The sequence below is a fragment of the Scyliorhinus canicula genome, chromosome 15 (genome assembly GCF_902713615.1).
Source record: "Scyliorhinus canicula chromosome 15, sScyCan1.1, whole genome shotgun sequence".
Lineage (NCBI taxonomy): Eukaryota > Metazoa > Chordata > Chondrichthyes > Carcharhiniformes > Scyliorhinidae > Scyliorhinus > Scyliorhinus canicula.
Window position 1 is genome coordinate 70091086 of NC_052160.1, and position 23300 is coordinate 70114385.

The 23300-nt window shown below is 46.9% G+C and overlaps 1 protein-coding gene across 1 annotated transcript in view; it reads right to left on the reverse strand.

Moving 5' to 3' along the window:
* Positions 1-23300, reverse strand: part of mettl26 (methyltransferase like 26) — a 55922-nt gene that overhangs the window by 6790 nt on the left and 25832 nt on the right. Inside the window, exons 4-5 of the mRNA XM_038820439.1 lie at positions 5440-5507; positions 5265-5343 (exon numbers count right to left, since the gene is read on the reverse strand). Of these exons, the coding sequence (XP_038676367.1) occupies positions 5265-5343; positions 5440-5507 (147 nt within the window). The remainder of the gene's footprint in view (positions 1-5264; positions 5344-5439; positions 5508-23300) is intronic.

Here is a 23300-nt window from a genome sequence, read left to right on the forward strand (position 1 = left end):
GGCCTGATGGGATCTACCGCAGAATACTGAAGGAGGCAAGAGAGGAAATTGCTGAGGCCTTGATAGAAATCTTTGGATCCTCACTATCTTCAGGTGATATCCCGGAGGACTGGAGAATAGCCAATGTTGTTCCTTTGTTTAAGAAGGGTAGCAAGGATAATCCAGGGAACTGCAGGCTGGTGAGCCTTACGTCAGTGGAGAGAATTCTTTGAGACAGGATCTACTCCCATTTGGAAGCAAATGGACGTATTAGCGAAAGGCAGCATAGTTTTGTGAAGGGGAGGTCGTGTCTTACTAACTTGATAGAGTCTTTCAAGGAGGTCACAAAAATGATTGATGCAGGTGGGGCAGTGGATGTTGTCTATATGGACTTCAGTAAGGCCTTTGACACGGTCCCTCATGGCAGACTGTTACAAAAGGTGAAGTCACACGGGATCAGAGGTGAGCTGGCAAGTTGGATACAAAACTGGCTAGGTCATAGAAGGCAGAGAGTAGCAATGGAAGGGTGCTTTCCTGATTGGAGGGCTGTGACTAGTGGTGTTCCGCAGGGATCAGTGCTGGAACCTTTTGCTACTCATAGTATAAATGATTTGGAGGAAACTCACTGGTCTGATTCGTAAGTTTGCAGATGACAGAAAGGTTGGTGGAATTGCGGATAGCGATGAGGACTATCAGAGTATACAGCAGGATTTAGATCGTTTGGAGACTTGGGCGGAGAAATGGCAGATGGAGTTTAATCCGGACAAATGTGAGGTAATGCATTTTGGAAGGTCTAATGCAGGTAGGGAATATACAGTGAATGGTAGAACCCTCAAGAGTATTGACAGTCAGAGAGGTCTAGGTGTACAAGTCCACAGGTCACTGAAAGGGGCAACACAGATGGAGAAGGTAGTCAAGAAGGCATACGGCATGCTTGCATTCATTGACCAGACATTGAGTATAAAAATTGGGAAACCATGTTGCAGCTGTTTAGAATCTTAGTTAGGCCACACTTGGAGTATAGTGTTTAATTTTGGTCACCAAACGACCATACCAGAAGGATGTGGTTGCTTTAGAGAGGGTGCAGAAGTGATTTACCAGGATGTTGCCTGGTATGAAGGATATTAGCGATGAGGAGAGGTTGAATGAACTCGGTTTGTTCTCACTGGAACGACGGAGGTTATGGGGCGACCTGATAGAGGTCTACAAAATTATGAGGAGCATAGACAGGATGGATAGTGAGAGACTTTTTCCCAGGGTAGAGGGGTCATTTACTAGGGGGCATAGGTTTAAGATTGCAAAGGGCAAGGTTTAGAGAAGATGTACGAGGCAAGTTTTTTTACATAGAGGGTAGTGGGTGCCTGGATCTCGCTGCCGGAGGAGATGGTGGAAACAGGGACGATAGTGTCATTTAAGGGGCATCTTGACAAATACACGAATAGGATGGGAAGAGGGATACGGACCCCGGAAGTGTAGAAGACTTTAATTTAGACGGGCAGCATGGCCGGCGCAGGCTTAGATGGCCGAAGGGCCTGTTCCTGTGCTGTACTTTGATCATGGGAGAAGATTTTAACTGTGTCCTGGAGCCGACGGTGGATAGGTCGAGCCCCAGGTCGATGGGTAGGGTACGAATGGCAAGGGAGCTGGGGTGGGGAGTTTCATGAGGAGGATGGGTATGGTGGATCCATGGCACTTTCAGAACCCAGAGGGAAGGGAATATTCCTTCTTTTCACACGTCTGTAAGGTGTATTCGAGGATTGATTACTTTGTCGTGAGTCGGGAGATTTTGGTGGGGATGGAGAGGACAGAGCAGAGTATGTAGGGATACTTATCTCGGACTATGCGCTCCACTGGCTGGCGATTCAGTTTAGAGCGGGACGAGAGCAGAGGCTGGGGTGGAGATTTGATTCGGGGTTGTTGGCGGACGGAGGTTTTTATGATAAGGTGCGGGTGGCGATTAAGGAGTATGTGGAGTTGAATCAGAATAGGGAGGTGTCGGCGGCCATTTTGTGCGAAGCCCTGAAGGCAGTGGTCGGAGGGAAATTCGTTTAAGGCTCATACGGATAGGGAAAGAAGGGAGGAACATGACCGTCTAATGAAAGAGATAGTGGAGGTGGACAGGTAGTATTCGAGGGTGCCCACCGCGGGAAAAAGCTGCAGGGCAGTTTGGCAGGCTGACAACGGGGAGGGCGGTAGGGCAACTGCGTAGGGCACAAGGAGTGCAATACAAATATGGGGAGAAGGCGAGCCGCATGCTGGCGCACCAGCTGCAGAGGCAAGTCGCGTCCAGGGAAATATTGAAGTTACGGACTAGGGCTGGGGATGTGGTGTCGGAGCCTGGGAAGATAAACGAGACGTTTAGGGAGTACTGCCAGGGCCTTTACAGGGCGGACCTCGGGGGGGGGGGGGGGGGGGGGGGAAGAGAGAGAGAGAGAGAGAGAGAGAGAGGAGGGGGACATGGAGCAGTTTCAGGACGAGCTGGAATTTCCCCAGGTGGAGGAAGCAAAGAGCACAGAGGCAGGCGTTGGAGGAGCCCCTGGGCTGAGGGAGGTGCTAGATGGTATCAGGGATATGAAGTCGGGGAAGGCCCCTGGGCCGGATGGATACTCGACGGAATTTTATAAGGAATTTGCGACAGCCCTGGCACCACATCTGTTGGGGGCGTTTAATGAAGCGCTGGAGAAGGGGGAGCTGCTGGAGACAGTAATCAAGCAGGCATTAATCACGCTAATCCTGAAAAAGGGGAAGGACCAGATGGAATGTGGGTTGAATGGACCCATATCATTATTGAACAAGTATGTGAAAGTATTGGCTAAGTTGTTGGCAGGGTGGATGGAAGATTTTGCCCCGGGGGTGGTTGCAGAGGATCAAGCAGGTTTCGTGAAGGGCAGGCAGCTCGCGAGTAATATAAGACGGCTGTTGAATGTAGCGATGAATCCATTGGGGGCTCTGATATTATTGGACGGCGAATGTGGATAAGGTGCGGTAATGGTGGGAAGGAGAAGCGGTAGAGTGGGTTAGGATGGAGGAGGAATCTTGTACGGGGTCCATTTTGAGGTCTATGGTGATGGCAGTGTTTCCAATGGCGCTGAGTAGGTATTCAGGGAGCCCGGTGGTGCAGTCCACGGTGAAGATATGGAATCAGTTCTGGAGACATTTTAGGGTAGAAGGGATGTCGGTGTCACCGCCGTATGCGAGAATCATGGGTTTGAGCCAGGGGGGATGAATAGTGTATACTGGAGGTGGAGGGAAGTGGGGCTGGTCAAGGTAAGGGATCTGTATTTGGAGGAAGGGTTCGCCCGTCTGGAGGAGGTAAGGGGGAGGGTAGAGCTACCGAGGGGGAGTGAGTTCAGGTATCTACAGAGTAGGAACTTTGTGCGAGAGGTCTGGAGGGGGTTCCCTAGGTTGCTGGAGCAATTGCTGCTTCCGGATGTGGAAGGGGAGGGAAGAATTGGGGATATATACAAGTGGCTTGGGGGGGGGAGGGGGCAGTGAGGTGGGCAGGTGGTGACGATCAAAGAGAAATGGGAAGGGGAGGATAGAGTGAGGCACTGCGTGTGATAGACGGGACCTTCTGTGCAAGGATGAGCCGGATGCAGTTTAAGGTGGTGTACAGGGTGCATATGACTCGGGCGAGAATGAGTGGGTTCTTCCAGGAGGTAGCAGATGAGTGTGAGAGGTGTGGGCGGGGGCGAGTGAGTCACGCGCACATGTTTTGTGGTTGTGAAAAACTGGGAAGATTTTTGGCGGGAGTGTTCGAGGTCTTAACCAGGATAGTGGAGGAGGAAATGGACCCGGACCCTTTGGTGGCGATATTTGGGGTTTCAGAGAAGCCGGAGCTCATGGAGAGGAGAAAGGCCTATTCCATGGCCTTTTCCTCTCTGATTGCACGGTTTCGGATTTTACTGTACTGGAGTGGCGGTCGGCATCGCCACTGGGGGTAGTGGCTTGGTTGGGTGATCTGTACCACTTCCTGCGGTTGGAGAAGATAAAGTATGAGTTAAGGGGCTCTGCAGAAGGGATTGAGATAAGGTGGGGATTTTTGTGACCGTGTTTGAGGAGCTGTTCCTCGGGGGAGGGACTTGTACAGACTGTTTAGTTCATTGCTGGGAAGTATGTTTCCCAGGGTGTTTATTTGCTGTAACCTGTTTTTATACATGTTTGTAATAAAATACATTTTTAAAACAAAAAGATGGTTGGGCCTAAGACAACACACGGAGGAACTCTTGCAGTGATCTCCTGGGATAATCGGCATTCAACAACCACCACCATCTTCCTTTCTGCTAAGTAAGACTCCAACCAGCAAAGGGTTTTCTCCCTGGTTCCCACTGACTCCAGCTTTGGTAGGGCTCCTTGGTGCCATATTTGGTCAAATGCTGCCTTGATGCTAACTCCCCTCTTGGGTTCCGCTCTTTTGTCCATGTTTGCACCAAGGCTGTAATGAGGTAAGAAGCTGAGTGACCAGTGAGCAGGTTATTGCTGAGTAAGTGCCGCTTGATAGCACTGTTGATCTGTTGATGATTCCTTCCAGCACTTTGCTGATGATCAAGAGTAAACTGATAGGGTGGTAATTCGCCAAATTGGATTTCTCCTGTTTCTTGTGTTCAGGACACACCTGGGCAATTTTCCACATTGCCAGGTGTGTCCTGTACTGGAACAGATTGGCTAGGGGTGTGGCAAGCTCTGGTGCACAAGTCTTCAGGACTTTAAAAATTTAGCATGGCCAATCCACCTAACCTGCACATCTTTGGACTGTGGGAGGAAATCCACACAGACACAGGGAGAAAGTGCAAACTCCAAACAGCCACGCGAGGCTGGAATTGAACCTGGGTCCCTGGCACTGTGCCAGCAGTGTTAACCACTGTGCCACCATCTGCTGTGATGGTATTCGATCTCCGGTCTCCAGAGTATTACCCTGTATTTCTGATTACTATGTCAATGACAATACTGCCACACATCAACCTCTCCTTAAGGATGGTATGGGAACGGTGATGCTGAGGTCCACCGTTACTCTGCAAATGCTAACTATTAGTGGCATCCTTCCTCGACACCTTACCATTCCAACCCTTCCAGATGAAAGCAGGAATGAGGAAGAAAAAACAAGAGAAGGGAAAGAGGGAGACTCATATATATTACAAGTACGTGATGTAAGTAAAGTCAAATACATGGAATGCATTTTTAGTGGCCAATATGAAAGTATTGGGGGAGCTTTGATTGTGCTGAAACACTCCATTAATCACCATCTCACATGCATTCTGATTATTTCGAAAATAATAAGTTCATACCATCTTCTTGAATGTCATCCCATTTTCTTCAGCCAGTTTTTGTAACATTCTTATATCTCTCAGACCCCAGCTTGGATTTCTTTCAAAAGAAAAATATTACATTTTTAACAGAGCTGTTCCAAAACCATTGTTTTCATTGTCTTTCAGAATTACTGACACTGCAATCATTTCTTACCTTTGCCTTAAGCTCAAATCAAAATCTATGTTGCTTTGTGGAGTAATCATGCCATTGATTGCATAGGGCTGCAGAAAAGAACAATATCAAATTAAATCAGTCATTTCCTATCAAATATTGCCTCCAGTAACTTGCCTGGGAACAACGAAGAAGCTCAAAGAGCTCTGCATTTAGTGGATGCTGGGTGAGTGTGCAGGGTGGGGAGGGGTGTGCGAAGGGGTGGGGTAGGGATTAGCGGATTTCATGCTCATCTATAGAGCTGGGCTAATGTCCCAGTGAGTAAACCCTGCCACTTCAACATGTGCCCACCTCCACCCTGCTTCGGGAGGCAGCAGCCCCCCCCCCCCATTGCAGCCCGCCCGCAATTCTGAGGGGGGGGGGAAGAAATACTGTGGGGTGGTAACGGCCATTCAGGAAGTGAGGTGAGAAATTACTCCCAATTCCCATCTCCAAGGAGAAAATTCAGCCCCACATCCTCTAGTCGCTAGACACTTAAACCAACGGAAATAGTCTTTCTCCATCTCCTCATCTGTTCCCCTAATTATTATCGTGGAAACTTTGATTCGATTACCCCTTAACCTTTTAAGTTCCAGGGGTACAATCTTAGTTTATGTAATCGCTCCACATAACCTCAACTTGGACATCCAGATATTGTTATAGCAAATCCTCAACATGGGCATTCAGGTATTGTTAAAGCAAATGCAGAACTGCATTCCCTCCAAGGCCAATGTTATGTTCCTCCAGTGCGGGCCCCAAAGCTGCTTTTGGTCTAACCGGAGCTTTGAATAGCTGAAGCCTGACTTCTACCCCCTTGTATTCAAGCAGTGGCGTGCGGGGGGGGGGGGGGGGGGGGGGGGGGGGCGATGGTGCATTGGCCCCGGGCATCCATTGGATGGGGGCATCCAATCAGAGAAGGAAAAAAAAAATTTTTTTTTTTTTTTAAATTTCTTTTTTAAAATTTAGATTACCCAATTATTTTTTTCAATTAAGGGGCAATTTAGCGTGGCCAATCCACCTACTCTTCACATTTTTTGGGTTGTGGGGGCGAAACCAACGCAGACACGGGGAGAATGTGCAAACTCCACACGGACATTGACCCAGAGCCGGGATCGAACCTGGGTCCTCAGTTCCGTGAGGCGGTTGTGCTAACCACTAGGCCACCGTGCTGCCCCAGAGAAGGAAATAAGATAGTAATTTTTAAATTTCAGCGGTGATAAATCAATTTTTGGAGGCTCACCACACTGCAGAGGCAGTTGTTAGCCCTTTATTCCTTTAACATGGTATACCCTTTCTGTCTAGAGAAAATGGTCCTTCTCCCCATCCCCCCACACGCATGCGGATGATGTACGTGGTGCAACCATCAAAAGCAACAAGCAGACGTGGCTGTTCGTTCCTGTGTTTCCTCGAGTCATAACTCGTCTTTTCTTCAGCTTTTTGTGCATCTAGATTAGTTCTTTTACCTACTCAGGTCAGTGAATAGCTCTAGAACAGGTGCAACTACGGTTTTTATAGGTTTTTTGGCGATATTTAATGAAATATTTACGTGGGATGTAGTAAGAGTGAAGCCTGGATGATCAGAGGACTGCTATGGCATTTAATCTCGGAATAGGAGACATTTATTCCTTAACATGCTAATATTCGAATACAGATACCACTAATTTGCAAGTCTATGATATAAATTGCACAAAATTATCAGTGGAGAATCAGTGTGAAATAATTTGATACGAAGGAACAAAGAAATGAAATACGGTTTATCCGTCTGCAACTGACCGATTGTTTACCATTTTCTTCCCATTTTCTCATGCGTCTTACGGTTTTTGAGATAGAAAATGAAATGTTACGAGTATTTCGTGTACAACCGAGTATTTCGTGTACAACCGAGTGGAGCACAGAACAGGGCCAGAGTCGAAGAAGAGTCCCATCAAAGAGGGGCATTAGATGCATGGATAAAAAGAAGTAAAGAAGAAGTAGGAGAACCTGGAGAAGTAAAAGATGATGTGGGTGCAGAGAAGGATTTTTCTGATACGGATTCAGCTCGGTCAGAACATAATACTCTTTCTCCTCAGTCTCATTGTCAGGATGATGATCCATGTGAAGAAAATAAAGAAGATTTTTGCATATTTTTGCAAAGAAGCGATTTTGGCTGTTTGAAGAATGATCTGTTTCCAGATCATTTGAAGGTGACAATATTACAACATGGCCCTTAAAGATATCAGAATAAAAGTGGTCCATTTGCTGAGAAGGATGGGAGATCATTTTCCAAACAGTGGTTTGATAAAGTTTCCACAAACGGAGAAATTGTGGAGAGAAAATGGTTGTTATACTCTCCATATCGGAAAGCATGCTACTGTTTTGTTTGCTTTTTGTTTTCAAAGGAGCATTTGTCGTCTGTGTTAAACTTTGGAAAGGAAGACGGTTTCTCCACTTGGAGAAAATTAAATCCAACAATACCTGACCATGAGAAAAGCCCTTCTCATAGAGCTCACATGAGGGAATACCTGAACCTCGTAGTTCGACTCCATCATTCAACTACGATAGATGCTGAACTTCAACAGCAAATGTCTGCTGAAAAGAAAGATGGAAAGCTATAACTGAACGGATTGTCGAGGTTATATCCTTTCTGGCAAAACAGAATCTGGCCTATCGTGGACATCGAGGAGAAGGAATATCTGGGTTATCAGAGCCAGGGGAGACAGTCAGTGAAAATACAGGAAACTTTCTAGCAACAATCAGACTTTTGGCCAAATATGATGACATCTTAGCAAAACACTTGCAGTGAGGGAAAGAGAAACCAAAAAGTGTCACCTACTTGTCCAACAGAATTCAAAACGAAATAATCAATCTTCTTGGTGAAACTGTCAAGAAAAATATAATTTCCGAAATTAAGGACGCAAAATATTTTAGCATAATGCTGGATTCAACTCCAGATATTGCCCATGAAGATCAGGTTTCTGAAATTCTGCGTTACGTTCATATTGATGAAAACAGAAAAGTAGAAATAAAGGAGACATTTCTGGGATTTTTTCAAGTCAACAAGAAAGATGCAGTCAGCCTGGTAAATAAAATTCAGGAAAAATTGGAAGAAGACAAAATTTCCATGAATGACTGTCGTGGTCAAGCATATGATAACGCAGCAGTTATGGCTGGAGTGAGAGGAGGTGTTCAACAAAAAATTCTTGAGGTTAACCCAAAAGCTGTGTTTGTGAACTGCGAGAACCACAGCCTCAATTTGTCCTGTGTCCATGCAAGTGAGGTGCAACCTGTTGTTGTTACATTTTTTGGCATTCTAGAAAAACTCTTTACTTTTTTTTCTTCATCTACTTCTCGTTGGGAAGTGTTAAAATCATTTGTCACTCGGACTGTGAAAAGACAGTGTGACACAAGATGGAGTTCCAGCCATGATGCTGTGCAAGTAATCCACGAAGAGTGTGACAACGTTATTGCAAGCCTTCAACACCTGCTGGAAGGAGAATTTTCAAGGGAAACTAAATCTGATGCAGGATCGCTACTGAACTCTATTCAACAGTTCCCATTTATAGCTTTATTAAATTTTTGGTACTCAGTTTTATCATCAGTGGATAAAGTCTCAAAACGTTTGCAGGGTCCGAAAATGGGGTTCCATGAAGCTTCTTGTGATCTGAGAGGACTTATTCATATCTTGAATTTGAAGAATGACGAAATTATCCACAATGCAATAGATTTAGCCAATGAATATTGTCAAAATTGGGGAATGCCAATTGCACGAACAAGGAGAAGAAGAATAATGCCTGGAGAGTCAGCAAGAGATAGTGGACTGACGGCACAAGAAGAAATGAATAGAGTAATGGTAGAGATTGTGAACAGATTAAAAACTGAAATTGAAGACCGCAGTGTCCGTCTTCAAAGACTCAGTGACCGATTTTCTTTTCTTCTGAACTTGAATTCAGGAGTGATTGAAGATGAACAAGAAAGAGAGAAATTAAAAAATGAATGTTCAGACTTTGCAAATTATTATGACAATGATGTGGTTGCAATTCAGTTATATGACAAAATTATTGATTTTGTGATGCTCCTTCGAGCTGGAGGGAATAGAGTTCCCCCTGATCCTAAAGATGCTCTGGAGTCTTTACTGCAGTATGGGAGGGATGTCTTTCCGACGCTGTGTGTTTCATACAGATTACTGCTTACAATCGCATTTTCAGTCGCAAGCTGTGAAAGGTCATTTTCAAAACTGAAATTAATAAAAACATATCTGAGGTCTTCTATGTCACAGGAGCGACTGACCAACCTGGCTTTAATAAGCATTGAAAAAGAATTTCTCACAGCTGATGTAAAAAGTGAAGTAGTTCAGGTGTTTTGTGACAGGAGGTATCATTTGGGGAAAAGAACTTAATAAATTTGATTGATTTATATTAAAATCGAATAAAGCGTTTATTTCATGTTTCATCTGTGTTTATATATTCAAAATGTTTTCCTTTCTCATAATATTTCTCAGTATATTAGGCCTTATACTTGAGTCTTTGGGGCATACAATCAAGATTTGCCCCGGGCATCACCAGACCTCTGCACGCCACTGTATTCAAGTCCTCCAGGTAGAAAGACGAGCATTCCATTAGCCTGTTTGATTTTCTGCATCTGTTCATAACATTTAATCATCCATATACCTAGATGCCCAAGTCTCTTAGCCCTCCATTATTTCTAGCTTATCACCATTTAGAAAATAATCTGTCTGTTCAATTAATCCTTGTCTAAAATGGATGACCTCCCATTTGTCCACATTAAAATCCATTTGCCGCAGTTCTGTCGATTTGCTTAATCTATCAATACCTCTTTGGAATGTTAGGCTTCCATCTTCACTGCTTACAATGTCTCCTCTCTTTTGTGTTGCCAGCAAATTTGGAAAGGTAGTTTTCCATCCCATTATCCAAATCATTAATAATAGAGGAGGTCCCAACACAGTTCCTGAACATCCACCGATTCGAGTAATTAGTTCTGAAGAAGTCATATTGGACTTGGAATGTTAAGTCTCCACAGACGCTGCCCGACCTGCTGAGTTTTTCCAGAACTTTGTTTTTATTACGCATCTGCAGTATGTAGCTTTTGTTACTAATTGGAGCATTTGTCCATCATCTCCTGCCTCTCAGCCAATTTCCGAACGAGGTCAATAACTCTTCATTTCCATTCCTTCAACTTCACTAACAGTCTCTTATGAGGAATTTTATCAAATCCCTTCGACAAGTCCATATAAATAATATCCACTGGCATTCCAATCAGGATCACCAGGCATGCGCTGTCATTTATATGTCCAAACTAAAAACAAAAAATACTGGAAATATTCTTTTCTTTCATTTAAGGGGCAATTTGGTGTGGCCAATCCACCTACCCTGCATATGTTTTTGGGTTGTTCGGTGAGATCCACGCAGACACAGGGAGACGGAGCAAACTCCAACAGACAGTGAGTGACCTGGGGCCGGGATTGAACCCGGGTACTCAGCGCTGTGAGGCCACCGTGCTGCCCTATGCTGGAAATATTCAAGCGGCTAGGCAGCACTAGTGCAGAGACAAACAGTTAACATTTCAAATTGATGCTCTTCTGCCAGAATGCCTTTCTATTTATTAATCCATGTTGCAGCATTCTAGTCTCTGATAGTTTAGCTGTGAACCCATTTGAAAGAAAATGAGTGGAGTTTTAGACATTAAAAATAATCCAAACCCATCATTTCAATGTGTAATTTCAAAGCCTCAGTTTTTTAACTGCTTCAGAATTCCACAGACCGTTTCATGGTCTGATGTGGTACAAGCCAGAGTTGGAAGAACAATGCCATTGAACAAGTGGATGCACTATTTAGTATGGAGTCACAGGGTGCTAAATACATTAGCCCCCCCCCCCCCCCCCCCCCCCCCCCCCCCAAAAAAAAGAAACAGGGAAAAGGATGGTTTTGACTGCATGGTTGTTGACTGCAATACGGGTAGCATGCTAAGATGGTACTGCCTGTTGTTCTACATTATTGCAGTCTCCAGTCATTTCTGTTGACTGACTGGCCACAACAGCAAGAGGCCAATCACATGGGGGTACTGTGGCTGGAGCAGGTTCTGGCTGCCGTGCAGGAAGTGAATCTGACCTGGAAAGCATTGAATAATCTCAATGCGGGAAAGAGAGAATTCCAATGTTTTCAGACGTTGCACCGAATGCCTTGACGAAGAAGTGGAAGATAGCAGGGATGTCCTGAATCTGCAGGTGGCCTTTTAGAGACTCACTCAGAAAGCAGTGGGGGCAGAAAAGCTGTGAAGTCAATGCCAACTAGCCCCGAGGACTTGGATGTTGTGCAGTAAGAAGTTCAATGACCTCGCTGTACAATCAAGGTCAGTAAGTATATAATTCTAAGTCCTACCAATGTCCCATTTGACCCAAGTCACCCCTCAATTGTCCAAACTACTGTCACTCACCCACCAACAATCTCTATCAATCAGGACTCACACTTGGCATTCATATGCTCAGCCACATCCTCAACACACTCAACTAGTGCTACCAGACTCGCACCCACATCTCACACAGATTATTCAACCATGAGTTTCATTACACAAACACATAGCATCACTCACTGACTCTTCTCTTTTCTCTCTTGTAGGACAATGTGCTGCATAACTGGAGGTAGCAGGTGTCCTAACCCTCATTAACGACTGAAGCCATGAAAGGTGATGGTATCCTCATACATAATCTTCCTTCCCACAACTCATCGCCCCTTCATTCCATACTCTGTGTAGTTGATGTAAGCTGGCACCTCTTACCTCTCCCCTCCACCTCCCCATCACAGTCCTATTCTTGAGCCTTTCCCCTTTCATATATACAAAGTGAGCTGCAGCTTTGGCCAGGCAGTGAATGAACAGGTATGAAGTCAATGATGATGAAGACACAGCCGCGTCAGACAATGTGAGACATGCTGCCATATCAGATACCAACACTCCACATCATTTAGAGGATGGCAGAGGCAGGGTCTCCACATAGTGAGACACCTGGTATGAGCAGCCTGGACAAGGATAGTTTGAGCATACGATCAATGGAGCTTGAAGCCGCACACAAGTCCTGCTGCAATTATAGGACTCAGGCTATTTTGACATATGCATCCAGAAGGTGACTAACTGAGCAGGCAACAACACATTTGGTGCAGCGACAAGTGTGTCAGAACACCTGCTCTCAATGTCAAATGACATGGAGGAGTCAAGTACCAAATTTGCAGAGTCGTGAGGTGAGCTTTGAGCCCATCCTTCCCATTTTCATACTTGTGGACCCGATCACCATGCAGCATCTGATGGCTGGTATCTCAGCTTCTATTGCAGTACAAGCAGCTTCCACCTGGAGTCAGGGTGGTGCAGTTTAAACTCAGATTGAAACTATATAAGGTCAGCTTGCTGTCATGTGAGCTAGCTAGACTACTGTCATCATACTGAGGATTACGGTGCAAAAAGGCTCATAAGATGTTGCCATGGGGAACCTGCAATCTTAGCCAAGTTCTGTGCTCACTTCATTGGTTTTTCTCTGGCAAAATAATAAAAATGTACAGTGGTTAGCTCTTTGAGTAAAATGGAAAATTGTGAGACGTAGCAAATATATTCAGGTGCAGCCTGGACGGAGCCAGCTGTATAAATGTTCATTGCCATAGTCACCTTCACAGCTACTGGCAATGTGAAGCTCACCCTGCAGTTGTGACTATAACTGCAGACATCTCGAGCATTGTTATTCACTGAGATTTAGGGCACAGAATTGCTCCACAAATATTCGGGATGTTTATGGTCTCCTGCTGAAAGTCCTCCCCCCCTCCTTCTTCCAGCAGCTTTTCCTGCACTGAATGCTCTACTTTTAATCCCCAAGTCCTTTCTGTTGCGTTGGGAATGTCTATTAGTATGCCCATGTCTGAGAAGTCTTGTTTTTGGGTTATGGGTATAGGGTGGATACGTGGGTTTGAGTAGGGTGATCATGGCTCGGCACAACATCGAGGGCCGAAGGGCCTGTTCTGTGCTGTACTGTTCTATGTTCTATGTTCTAACAGATTGGCAAGATCTCCTTCAGTACCTGCCACACCAATCCCAGCAGAAGCCGGCAAGTTTAAGGTTACAAATGTTTGGTACGTTCTGTTAAAGTGTCAGCTAGACAAAATCAACTCGCGACTAATCTGCAAGTCGTTGACTATCCCGTTAACTGTGGGCTGGCAGGGATCCTTCCTGCAGTTTAACATGATCAGCTGAGTAGGGCTAAGAGAGGATGTTGGTTGCAGCACTAAGCTCCACTATGGCAGCACCTGAAGAAGGAGCCGTGCTCCGAAAGCTCGTGTTTGAAACAAACCTGTTGGACTTTAACCTGGTGTTGTAAGACTTCTTTCTCTGCACAGCGGCATGCTTTAATATTTTATCATCTAAATAATAATTCCTTTTGATATTATTCCTACCAAAATGGATAACCTCATATCTGTCAACATTGTATTCCATCTGCCAGACCCTAGATCATTCACTTAAACTATCAAAATCCCTCTGCAGACTTCTGGTATCCTCTGCACTTTTTGCTTTACCACTTATTTTAGTGTCATTTGCAAACTTGGACACATTGCACTTGGTCCCCAACTCCAAATCATCTATGGAAATTGTGAACAATCGTGGGCCCAACACTGAACCCTGAGGGACACCACTAGCTACTGATTGCCAACCAGAGAACATAAGAACATAAGAACTAGGAGCAGGAGTAGGCCATCTGGCCCCTCGAGCCTGCTCCGCCATTCAATTAGATCATGGCTGATCTTTTGTGGACTCAGCTCCACTTTCCGGCCCGAACACCATAACCCTTAATCCCTTTATTCTTCAAAAAACTATCTATCTTTACCTTAAAAACATGTAATGAAGGAGCCTCAACTGCTTCACTGGGCAAGGAATTCCATAGATTCACAACCCTTTGGGTGAAGAAGTTCCTCCTAAACTCAGTCCTAAATCTACTTCCCTTTATTTTGAGACTATGCCCCCTAGTTCTGCTGTCACCCGCCAGTGGAAACAACCTGCCCGCATCTATCCTATCTATTCCCTTCATAATTTTAAATGTTTCTATAAGATCCCCCCTCATCCTTCTAAATTCCAACGAGTACAGTCCCAGTCTACTCAACCTCTCCTCATAATCCAACCCCTTCAGCTCTGGGATTAACCAAGTGAATCTCCTCTGCACACCCTCCAGCGCCAGTACGTCCTTTCTCAAGTAAGGAGACCAAAACTGAACACAATACTCCAGGTGTGGCCGCACTAACACCTTATACAATTGCAACATAACCTCCCTAGTCTTAAACTCCATCCCTCTAGCAATGAAGGACAAAATTCCATTTGCCTTCTTAATCACCTGTTGCACTTGTAAACCAACCTTCTGTGACTCATGCACTAGCACACCCAAGTCTCTCTGAACAGCGGCATGCTTTAATATTTTATCGTTTAAATAATAATCCCGTTTGCTGTTATTCCTACCAAAATGGATAACCTCACATTTGTCAACATTGTATTCCATCTGCCAGACCCGAGCCCATTCACTTAACCTATCCAAATCCCTCTGCAGACTTCCAGTATCCTCTGCACTTTTCGCTTTACCACTCATCTTAGTGTCATCTGCAAACTTGGACACATTGCCCTTGGTCCCCAACTCCAAATCATCAATGTAAATTGTGAACAATTGTGGGCCCAACACGGATCCCTGAGGGACATCACTAGCTACTGATTGCCAACCAGAGAAACACCCATTTATCCCAATTCTTTGCTTTCTATTAATTAACCAATCCTCTATCCATGCAACTACTTTACCCTTAATGCCATGCATCTTTATCTTATGCAGCAACCTTTTGTGTGGCACCTTGTCAAAGGCTTTCTGGAAATCCAGACATACCACATCCATCGGCTCCCCGTTATCTACTGCACTGGTAATGTCCTCAAAAAATTCCACTAAATTAGTTAGGCATGACCTGCCTTTAACGAACCCATGCTGCGTCTGCCCAATGGGACAATTTCTATCCAGATGCCTCGCAATTTCTTCCTTGATGACAGGTTCCAGCATCTTCCCTATTACCGAAGTTAAACTCACTGGCCTATAACTTCCTGCTTTCTGCCTACCTCCTTTTTTAAACAGTGGGGTCACGTTTGCTAATTTCCAATCCACCGGGACCACCCCAGAGTCTAGTGAATTTTGGTAAATTATCACTAGTGCATCTGCAATTTCCCTAGCCATCTCTTTTAGCACTCTGGGATGCATTCCATCAGGGCCAGGAGACTCGTCTACCTTTAGCCCCATTAGCTTGCCCATCACTCCCTCCTTAGTGATAACAATCCTCTCAAGGTCCTCACCTGTCATAGCCTCATTTCTATCAGTCGCTGGCATATTATTTGTGTCTTCCACTGTGAAGACCGACCCAAAAAACCTGTTCAGTTCCTCAGCCATTTCCTCATTTCCCATTATTAAAACTCCCTTCTCACCCTCTAAAGGACCAATATTTACCTTAGCCACTCTTTTTTGTCTTATATATTTGTAAAAACTTTTACTGTCTGTTTTTATATTCTGAGCAAGTTTACTCTCATACTCTATCTTACTCTTCTTTATAGCTTTTTTAGTAGCTTTCTGTTGCCCCCTAAAGATTTCCCAGTCCTCTAATCTCCCAGCAATCTTTGCCACTTTATATGCTTTTTCCTTCAATTTGATACTCTCCCTTATTTCCTTAGATATCCACGGTCGATTTTCCCTCTTTCTTCCGTCCTTCCTTTTTGTTGGTATAAACCTTTGCTGAGCACTGTGAAAAATCGCTTGGAAGGTTCTCCACTGTTCCTCAACTGTTCCACCATAAAGTCTTAGCTCCCAGTCTACCTTAGCTAGTTCTTCTCTCATCCCCTTGTAATCTCCTTTGTTTAAACACAAAACACTAGTATTTGATTTTACTTTCTCACCCTCCATCTGTATTTTAAATTCCACCATATTGTGATCGCTCCTTCCGAGAGGATCCCTAACTATGAGATCATGAATCAATCCTGTCTCATTACACAGGACAAGATCTAGGACCGCTTGTTCCCTCGTAGGTTCCATTACATACTGTTCTAGGAAACTATCGCGGATACATTCTATAAACTCCTCCTCACGGTTGCCTTGACCAACCTGGTTATACCAATCGACATGTAGATTAAAATCCCCCATGATAACTGCTGTACCATTAATCAAATACCCATTAATCCCCACTCTTTGCTTTCCATTCATTAACAAATCCTCTATCCATGCTACTACTTTACCCTTAATGCCATGCATCTTTATCTTATGCAGCACCTTATCAAAAGCTTTCTGGAAATCCAGATATACTACATCCATTGGCTCCCCGTTATCTACCGCACTGGTAATGCCCTCAAAAAATTCCACTAAATTAGTTAGGCACGACCTGCCCTTTATAAACCCAAGCTGTGACTGCCCAATAGGACAATTTCCATCCAGATGCCTCTCTATTTCTTCCTTGATATTAGATTTCAGCATCTTCCCTTCTACCGAAGTTAAGCTAACTGGCCTATAATTACCCGCTTTCTGCCTACCTCCTATCTTAAACAGTGGTGTCACGTTTGCTAACGAAATGATGGGTGGCATGGTGGCACAGTGGTTAACACTGCCTCCTCACAGTGCCAGGGACACGGTTTGATTCCTGCCTTGGATGACTGTCTGTGTGGAGTTTGCATATTCTCCCTGTGTCTGCATGGGTTTCCTCCGGGTGCTCCGGTTTCCTCCCACAATCCAAAGATGTGCAGGTTGGGTGGATTGGCCATGCTAAACTGCCCCTAAGTGTCCAAAGGTTAGACTGGAGATTGGGCCTGGGTAGGATGCTCTTTCGTTGGGTTAGTGCAGACATGATGGGTCAAATGGCCTCCTTCTGCACTGTAGAGATTCTATGATACGGTGTCATTACGATAGCTGCTGGTAGAGTTGGCTTAGCTAAGTACGGTTGCAAAGCAGTAGTTCGCACTGCTGCCTATGGTGCGGAGGACCCGGATTCGATCCTGGCCCCGGATCACTGTCCGTGTGGAGTTTGCACATTCTCGCCGTGTCTTCATGGGTCTCACCCCAACAACCAAAGATGTGCAGGCTATGTGGATTGGCCACGCTAAATTGTCCCTTAATTGGAAAAAATAATTGGGTGCTCTAAATTTATTTAAAAAAAGAACGGTTGCAAAAAGAAAACCTCAGTTTGGTGTTCCTTTGTGGGCTGGAGGTCAAGCCTGCGTTGTCATGGAGACAGCTAGCCTGATTTACTGATCTGATAACAGATGAATGGCACTGGCAGATGTGAAAAGCAGAGCAGTGGCCCACCTGCAATAAGGCAGGTGCAATGAAGCTAGTACATCCCCCGGATTATACAAGCGTTTAGCTCCCAGTTGCCTTGGAGATTTTACACAAATTGGCAGCATCCCAAAACATGCTGAATCAGAGAGGCAGGTGAAATTTGTTCTGCCTCACATTCGTGCGGAAATTTAAAAAAACTTGATTCTGGGTGCTGAGCGTTAGACACCAGCACTCTGTTAGGTTACACCAGGCATTTTCAAAGTGGGGGTTGCGACCCCGCGTGTGGGTCGGGGGCGGGTGTTGGGAGGGTCTTGGAGCCATCCATCGCGGCGTTCCCAATCGCGTGAATTCAGGTGCAACAGCCGCAGCAGCCGGCTTTTTAAAATTGCGGCCACGTTGCGCGCGCCTGCTCGCTCATTAGTGCGCATGCCCGGACCCCAGAGAGAAACACCACTTCCTCCTGACGTCAGTGCGCTGACCCAGAAGAAATTTTTTTTAAAATTCAATTTAATTCAAGTCTTCCTGCATCTGTCTTGAATATGTTCAATGGCTGAGCCTGCAGAATTCTCTTTGATAGTCAATTTTAGAGATTAAAAAGATTCAGAAGACTTTTGAGTTAAGTAATTCCTCCTCATCTCTGTCTAAAATCATCGCGTTGTAATTTGCAGATTATATCCCCAAGCTGTAAACCACCCATTTGAGGAAAAATTACATTCTGCATCTGCTCTGTAGAGTCCTGAGAGAATAATGCCTGTTTCAATGAGGTCATTTCTCATTCTTCGCTACTCTAGACTATAGAAGATAAGCCCAGGCTCTCCTCGCACATTAAAGGTAAGAGAAAATGGTGGGTCGTTAAGGTCTGCTGTTATGGGTCCTGAAGGATGGCCGATTGGTAAAAATGGATCCCAGGCAAAAAAAATTGAAAAACACTGGGTTAAACCACTTAGTTGCTGAGAAACTATTTCCTTTCTGGAAATACACATTAGCCCAACCTCAAGAGTTTACTGCTCTGGTGTAATTTGCCTCCCATTTCACACAGCCATCTTGAGGTCCCACTGAATGAGCCTCGCATTGGCAACGTTTTCTGCATGGTAGTAGTAGTGAGTAAATGTTCATCACTAGTTAATAAATTCTGCTGCAAATGAGCATCATCAGGATTAAGGATATTGGGGATACAGACTTGACTGAACAGAAAGCAAAAAGTTAAAAGGAACTGACCGTCTTGCTGTATCTAAATGGGCAGCATGCGCAGAGCTCCAGTGTTTTGCATTTTAAGGCAGGAAATAATATTAGCATGTTAATCGTTATTCTGTACTTCCATGCATGCTAAAAAAAACCACATTCATTTATACTCTTCACAACCTCATTATATCTCAAAGTGCTTTACAGCCAAGTGGGATCATTGTTACAATGTAGGAGATGCAGCAACCACTTTGCACACAGACAGCTCCCACAAACAGCAGTGTGATGCTCACCAGATCATCGTTTTTTTCTGAAATTGATTGAGGCATAAATATTGGACAGTCGCGCCGGCGTAAATCAAACGAGGTCTTTACCGGCAGGACCTGGCTCTGCGGGTGACCTGCGGAGTCCTGGGGGGGGGGGGGGGGATCTGGGGGCGGGCCTGTGCCATGGGGGCACGCTTACCTTCCGCGCCGGCCGCTGTAACGGTCCGCCATGGCCGACATGGAGAAGAAAACCCTTGCGCCTGCGCTGGGATCACGCCAGAACACACTGGCGCTCCTGCGCCAATCAGTGAATTCGGTGCCGGTTGGCACAGCGCTAACCCTGCCGTCGTCAGCCTTGCCTCTGAAGGTGTGGAGGATTCCGCACTTTTCGGGCGGCCAGACGCCGGAGTGGTTCACGCCACTCCTCGCCGCCAGTATGGCCCTCCCCGCCAGATAGCGGAGAATCCCGGCCTAAGTGTTGAAGCCAGGGCAGGATTTGTGGACTTCCACGAGAGCAGAACTGGTGCCGCAGCTAGACCAATTCAGCGACTGTTGAGGGGCTAGAAACGGTGCCACGTGGACCACGATCGACTCAAATGAGAAATGATGGGGGATTTGTCAGATTCACGATTGACACTCAGGAGGCTGACAAGCTGGAGCCGCATATACACACTTCACTCCCCACGCACACCATCCCAGCCAACAAATTGGCAGCAAGATGCGCGCCTCCATAATTTACAGACCTCGAGCTGGAGACCATGCTGGATGCGGTGGAGGAAAGGCCACTTTGTACCCCGGCCCGGGAAGGAGGCTACCACCATTTGCCATGCTGGGCGTAGGTTGCAGAGGCAATGCGTGCCACCAGCAACACCATCCGGACCGGCCAGTAATGCCGTAAAAAACCACACAACCTCCTCACGGCAACACTGTTCCCCTGGCACTAACCCCCCCTCCCAAACGTCCGTAATCCTAACATCCCCCCCCACCAAGAGGGCAGCCAAACCCCACCCTGCACCACATGTCAGCACCCATACGCCATCGACAGGTGCCCTGGCCACTGAGACCACCAGGTTGTGTCTAACACTGCTGTTTTCCGTTCCCCCCCCCCCCCTCCAGAGAAGACCAGTAGCGGGAGAAAACTGGAGGGAGATGCGGGCCCTCACCGTGGCTGAGCAAGGGCCCTGGACATGGTTGGCAGCCCAGAGGAAAGGGAAGTCGGAGGGGTGGAGATCGGCCGTGGGTGAGGAAGTGAGACCCTGCTGAGTTGCAGTTCATGAGAAAGGTGTCAACTACCCCCCAAACCATCACCCTCACCTCACCCCATCCACCCCCAACGGCCTAATATTGCATCTTGTCTTGTGTCTTGCAGGACGTGCTGGTGATGGGACGGATCCATCTGGTGTCCCCCGCCCCCCAGCCAGTGCCACAGCCGGAGGCCCAGATGCCAAGCAGCGATGAGGAGAGCAGCAAGGATGGCAGTCATGGACTTGAGACCGAAGACACCCGGAGCTTGAGTCTGGGGCTGACACTGATTTCACGTCACAGCTGTCTCCAACACCCTCCACCATCCCAGAGTCACACACCTTGGTTGAGCACTTTAGTGAAGAGGCTCCTGGGACACAATCTGGTGTGCACCACACAGCTGCTCTGGTACAGCAGGTGGAGTTAGGAACCCCTGAACGGGTGGACGATCGGAGGATGGGCCAACCCCAGGAAAAAGCTGCCGTCCAGATGGGCCTCGGGTTCTGGACTGGACAGTACCATTGATTGTGGCGATGCAGTCGCAGAGCCAGGGACTGCATGAGCGGTCGTCAGCGAGCATCCAGCATCTGCAGGCACAGCTGTAATTGTGCAACTGCATGCAGGAGCAGGCTATGGTGCCAACCATGCGTGCCACACAGGCCAACATCATTCAGGTGGCGCCCACAGTGGAGCCATTGGGGACGAGGGTCGCGGCTGTCTATCAGCATGTCCAGGATCTGGTGCACTCTGTGCTGGTGCGGGCTGAGATATTGCCTCGGCGCTTCTGAGCATGGCCCAATCACAGTGGACTATGGCTGAGAACATTGGCGGCACAGCCCAGGCACTGGCCAATGTAGCGCAGACACAGGAGGTGGCCCAGTCCCAGAGGGAAGTGGTGCAGTTACTGGCTGATGTGGCACAGACCCAGAAGGTAGTGGCACCCATCAATGGGTGAGGTGGCGCAGTCCCAGATGGCGATGGTCCACTCCCTGTGCTCCATGACCACCAGCATGCAGACCCTGGTTGAGACCAGAGCGGGCCTCCAGGACTGGAAGCACCAGGTGGCGAGGGAGTCTCAGGGGATAGCTCCGCTTGCACCCCTGTCCCATGGAGTAGCCCGGGGGCACCCCAAGGAAGAAGGAGGTGATGGGGCCAGTGCCGGTGACACCTACAGAGGAGATGCTGGAACACCACAGCATCTCGGAATCCCCGACCCTGGCGCATCTGGTGGCCGGCGGGCAAAACAGGACAGAACCATGAGACCTGGGATCCACCTGAGCAACAGCTGGACCCATCCAGGCCTCGTCGCCCCAGACGACGCCCACCAATAGGGACCCAGGTCACAGGGCAGGAATCACAGCAGGCTGCCTCCACTACTGATGTACCATCTGGGCATCCACCTGGACGTAGCGTTTGTGGTGATATGCATCACTGTAGATACACAAGGTGTTAATGTAACTACACGTAGACTAGCTAGACACTAGAGGGAGCACCAGAGACATGACATACAGACACAACCAATGGGCATTCACGATACACACAGAGGTGACACTACCACAGGGGGGCATTACACCAACCCATATATAAAGGATACAGCACACATGAACTTCCTCTTTCCAGTGGAGACACTTAGTGAGTTCAGACACAGGGTTGATTCAACATCACACCCACCACCTGGATTGTAGCAGACTGGTTCGTCAGTCTGAGTAGCTATAGAAGGATTAACAGAAGTGGCAAATCCGAGTAGGAGAATTGTAAATAGTTCAATAAACGTGCTGAAGTTATCTCCACGTCTGAACCTTCCTTTGTCAGAGTGAACATCAAGGAAGCAGCTTATGCTACGCCAAGAGCATAACAGGACACCTGGACGTAGCGTTAGGGCCCGTAAGGCCATAAAGTTAGACAACAGTTAAGTTGGCACGGGTGCAGGGCAGCACGGTGGCTCAGTGGGTTAGCACTGCAGTCTCACGGCGCTGAGGTCCCAGGTTCGATCCCGGCTCTGGGTCACTGTCCGTGTGGAGTTTGCACATTCTCCCCGTATTTGCGTGGGTTTCGCCCCCACAACCCAAATATGTGCAAGGTTGGTGCATTGAACACACTAAATTGGCACTTAATTGGAAAAAATTAATTGGGTACTCTAAATTTTTTTAAACGTTGGCACGGGTGCAGGGCACACTTTAGTTATGGGGCTAGAGCACGTATCTGTAAATAGTTGTGCACATTAAACACCAGTTAACACTGTTACAAGCTGCCTCAGTGCTCTGTTAGATGGGTCTGAAGGGTGGGCTGGTCTGCACTGTTCTGACCAGAGAGGAGTGGGGGGGGGGGGGGGCTTGTGGATAGAATGGGCTTCTCACCCTTCCCCCCCAGTCCCCACCGATAGTCCCTCCCCAGGGATTTGATAGGAATGGCCAGCTCGTATGCAGGGATCACCCAGGTGGACGCTGGAAAGTGCTACCATGGGCAGGAATCAGATGTTGCCAAACAATGCAGAGCACCAGAGTTCATAACAGAGCGGGTTGTCATCATCCCCATCCCAAGGACCAGAACAGGTGTTGCTGCCAAATCAGGGCCTGCACCCTGAGTGCGGCAGGTATACATCACGGAGGGGAATGCAGGTGTGTGTGTTTAGGGGTGGGGGCCCGGGATGCAGTGTCCATGGCCCTATAACCCCTGTTGCTCAGAACTCAACCCCCCTAGCCAGTGTATGTCTCGAACATGTTGTCGCGTATGCTAGGATGAAGACATCGTGCATACTGCCAGTGTATCAGGCACAGACGTGCATAATGCACATCTGATGGTCATATATCAGCTGCACTTTCATCCAGTGGAACTCTTTCGGTTTGTGTAGGGCGGCCGGTCATCTG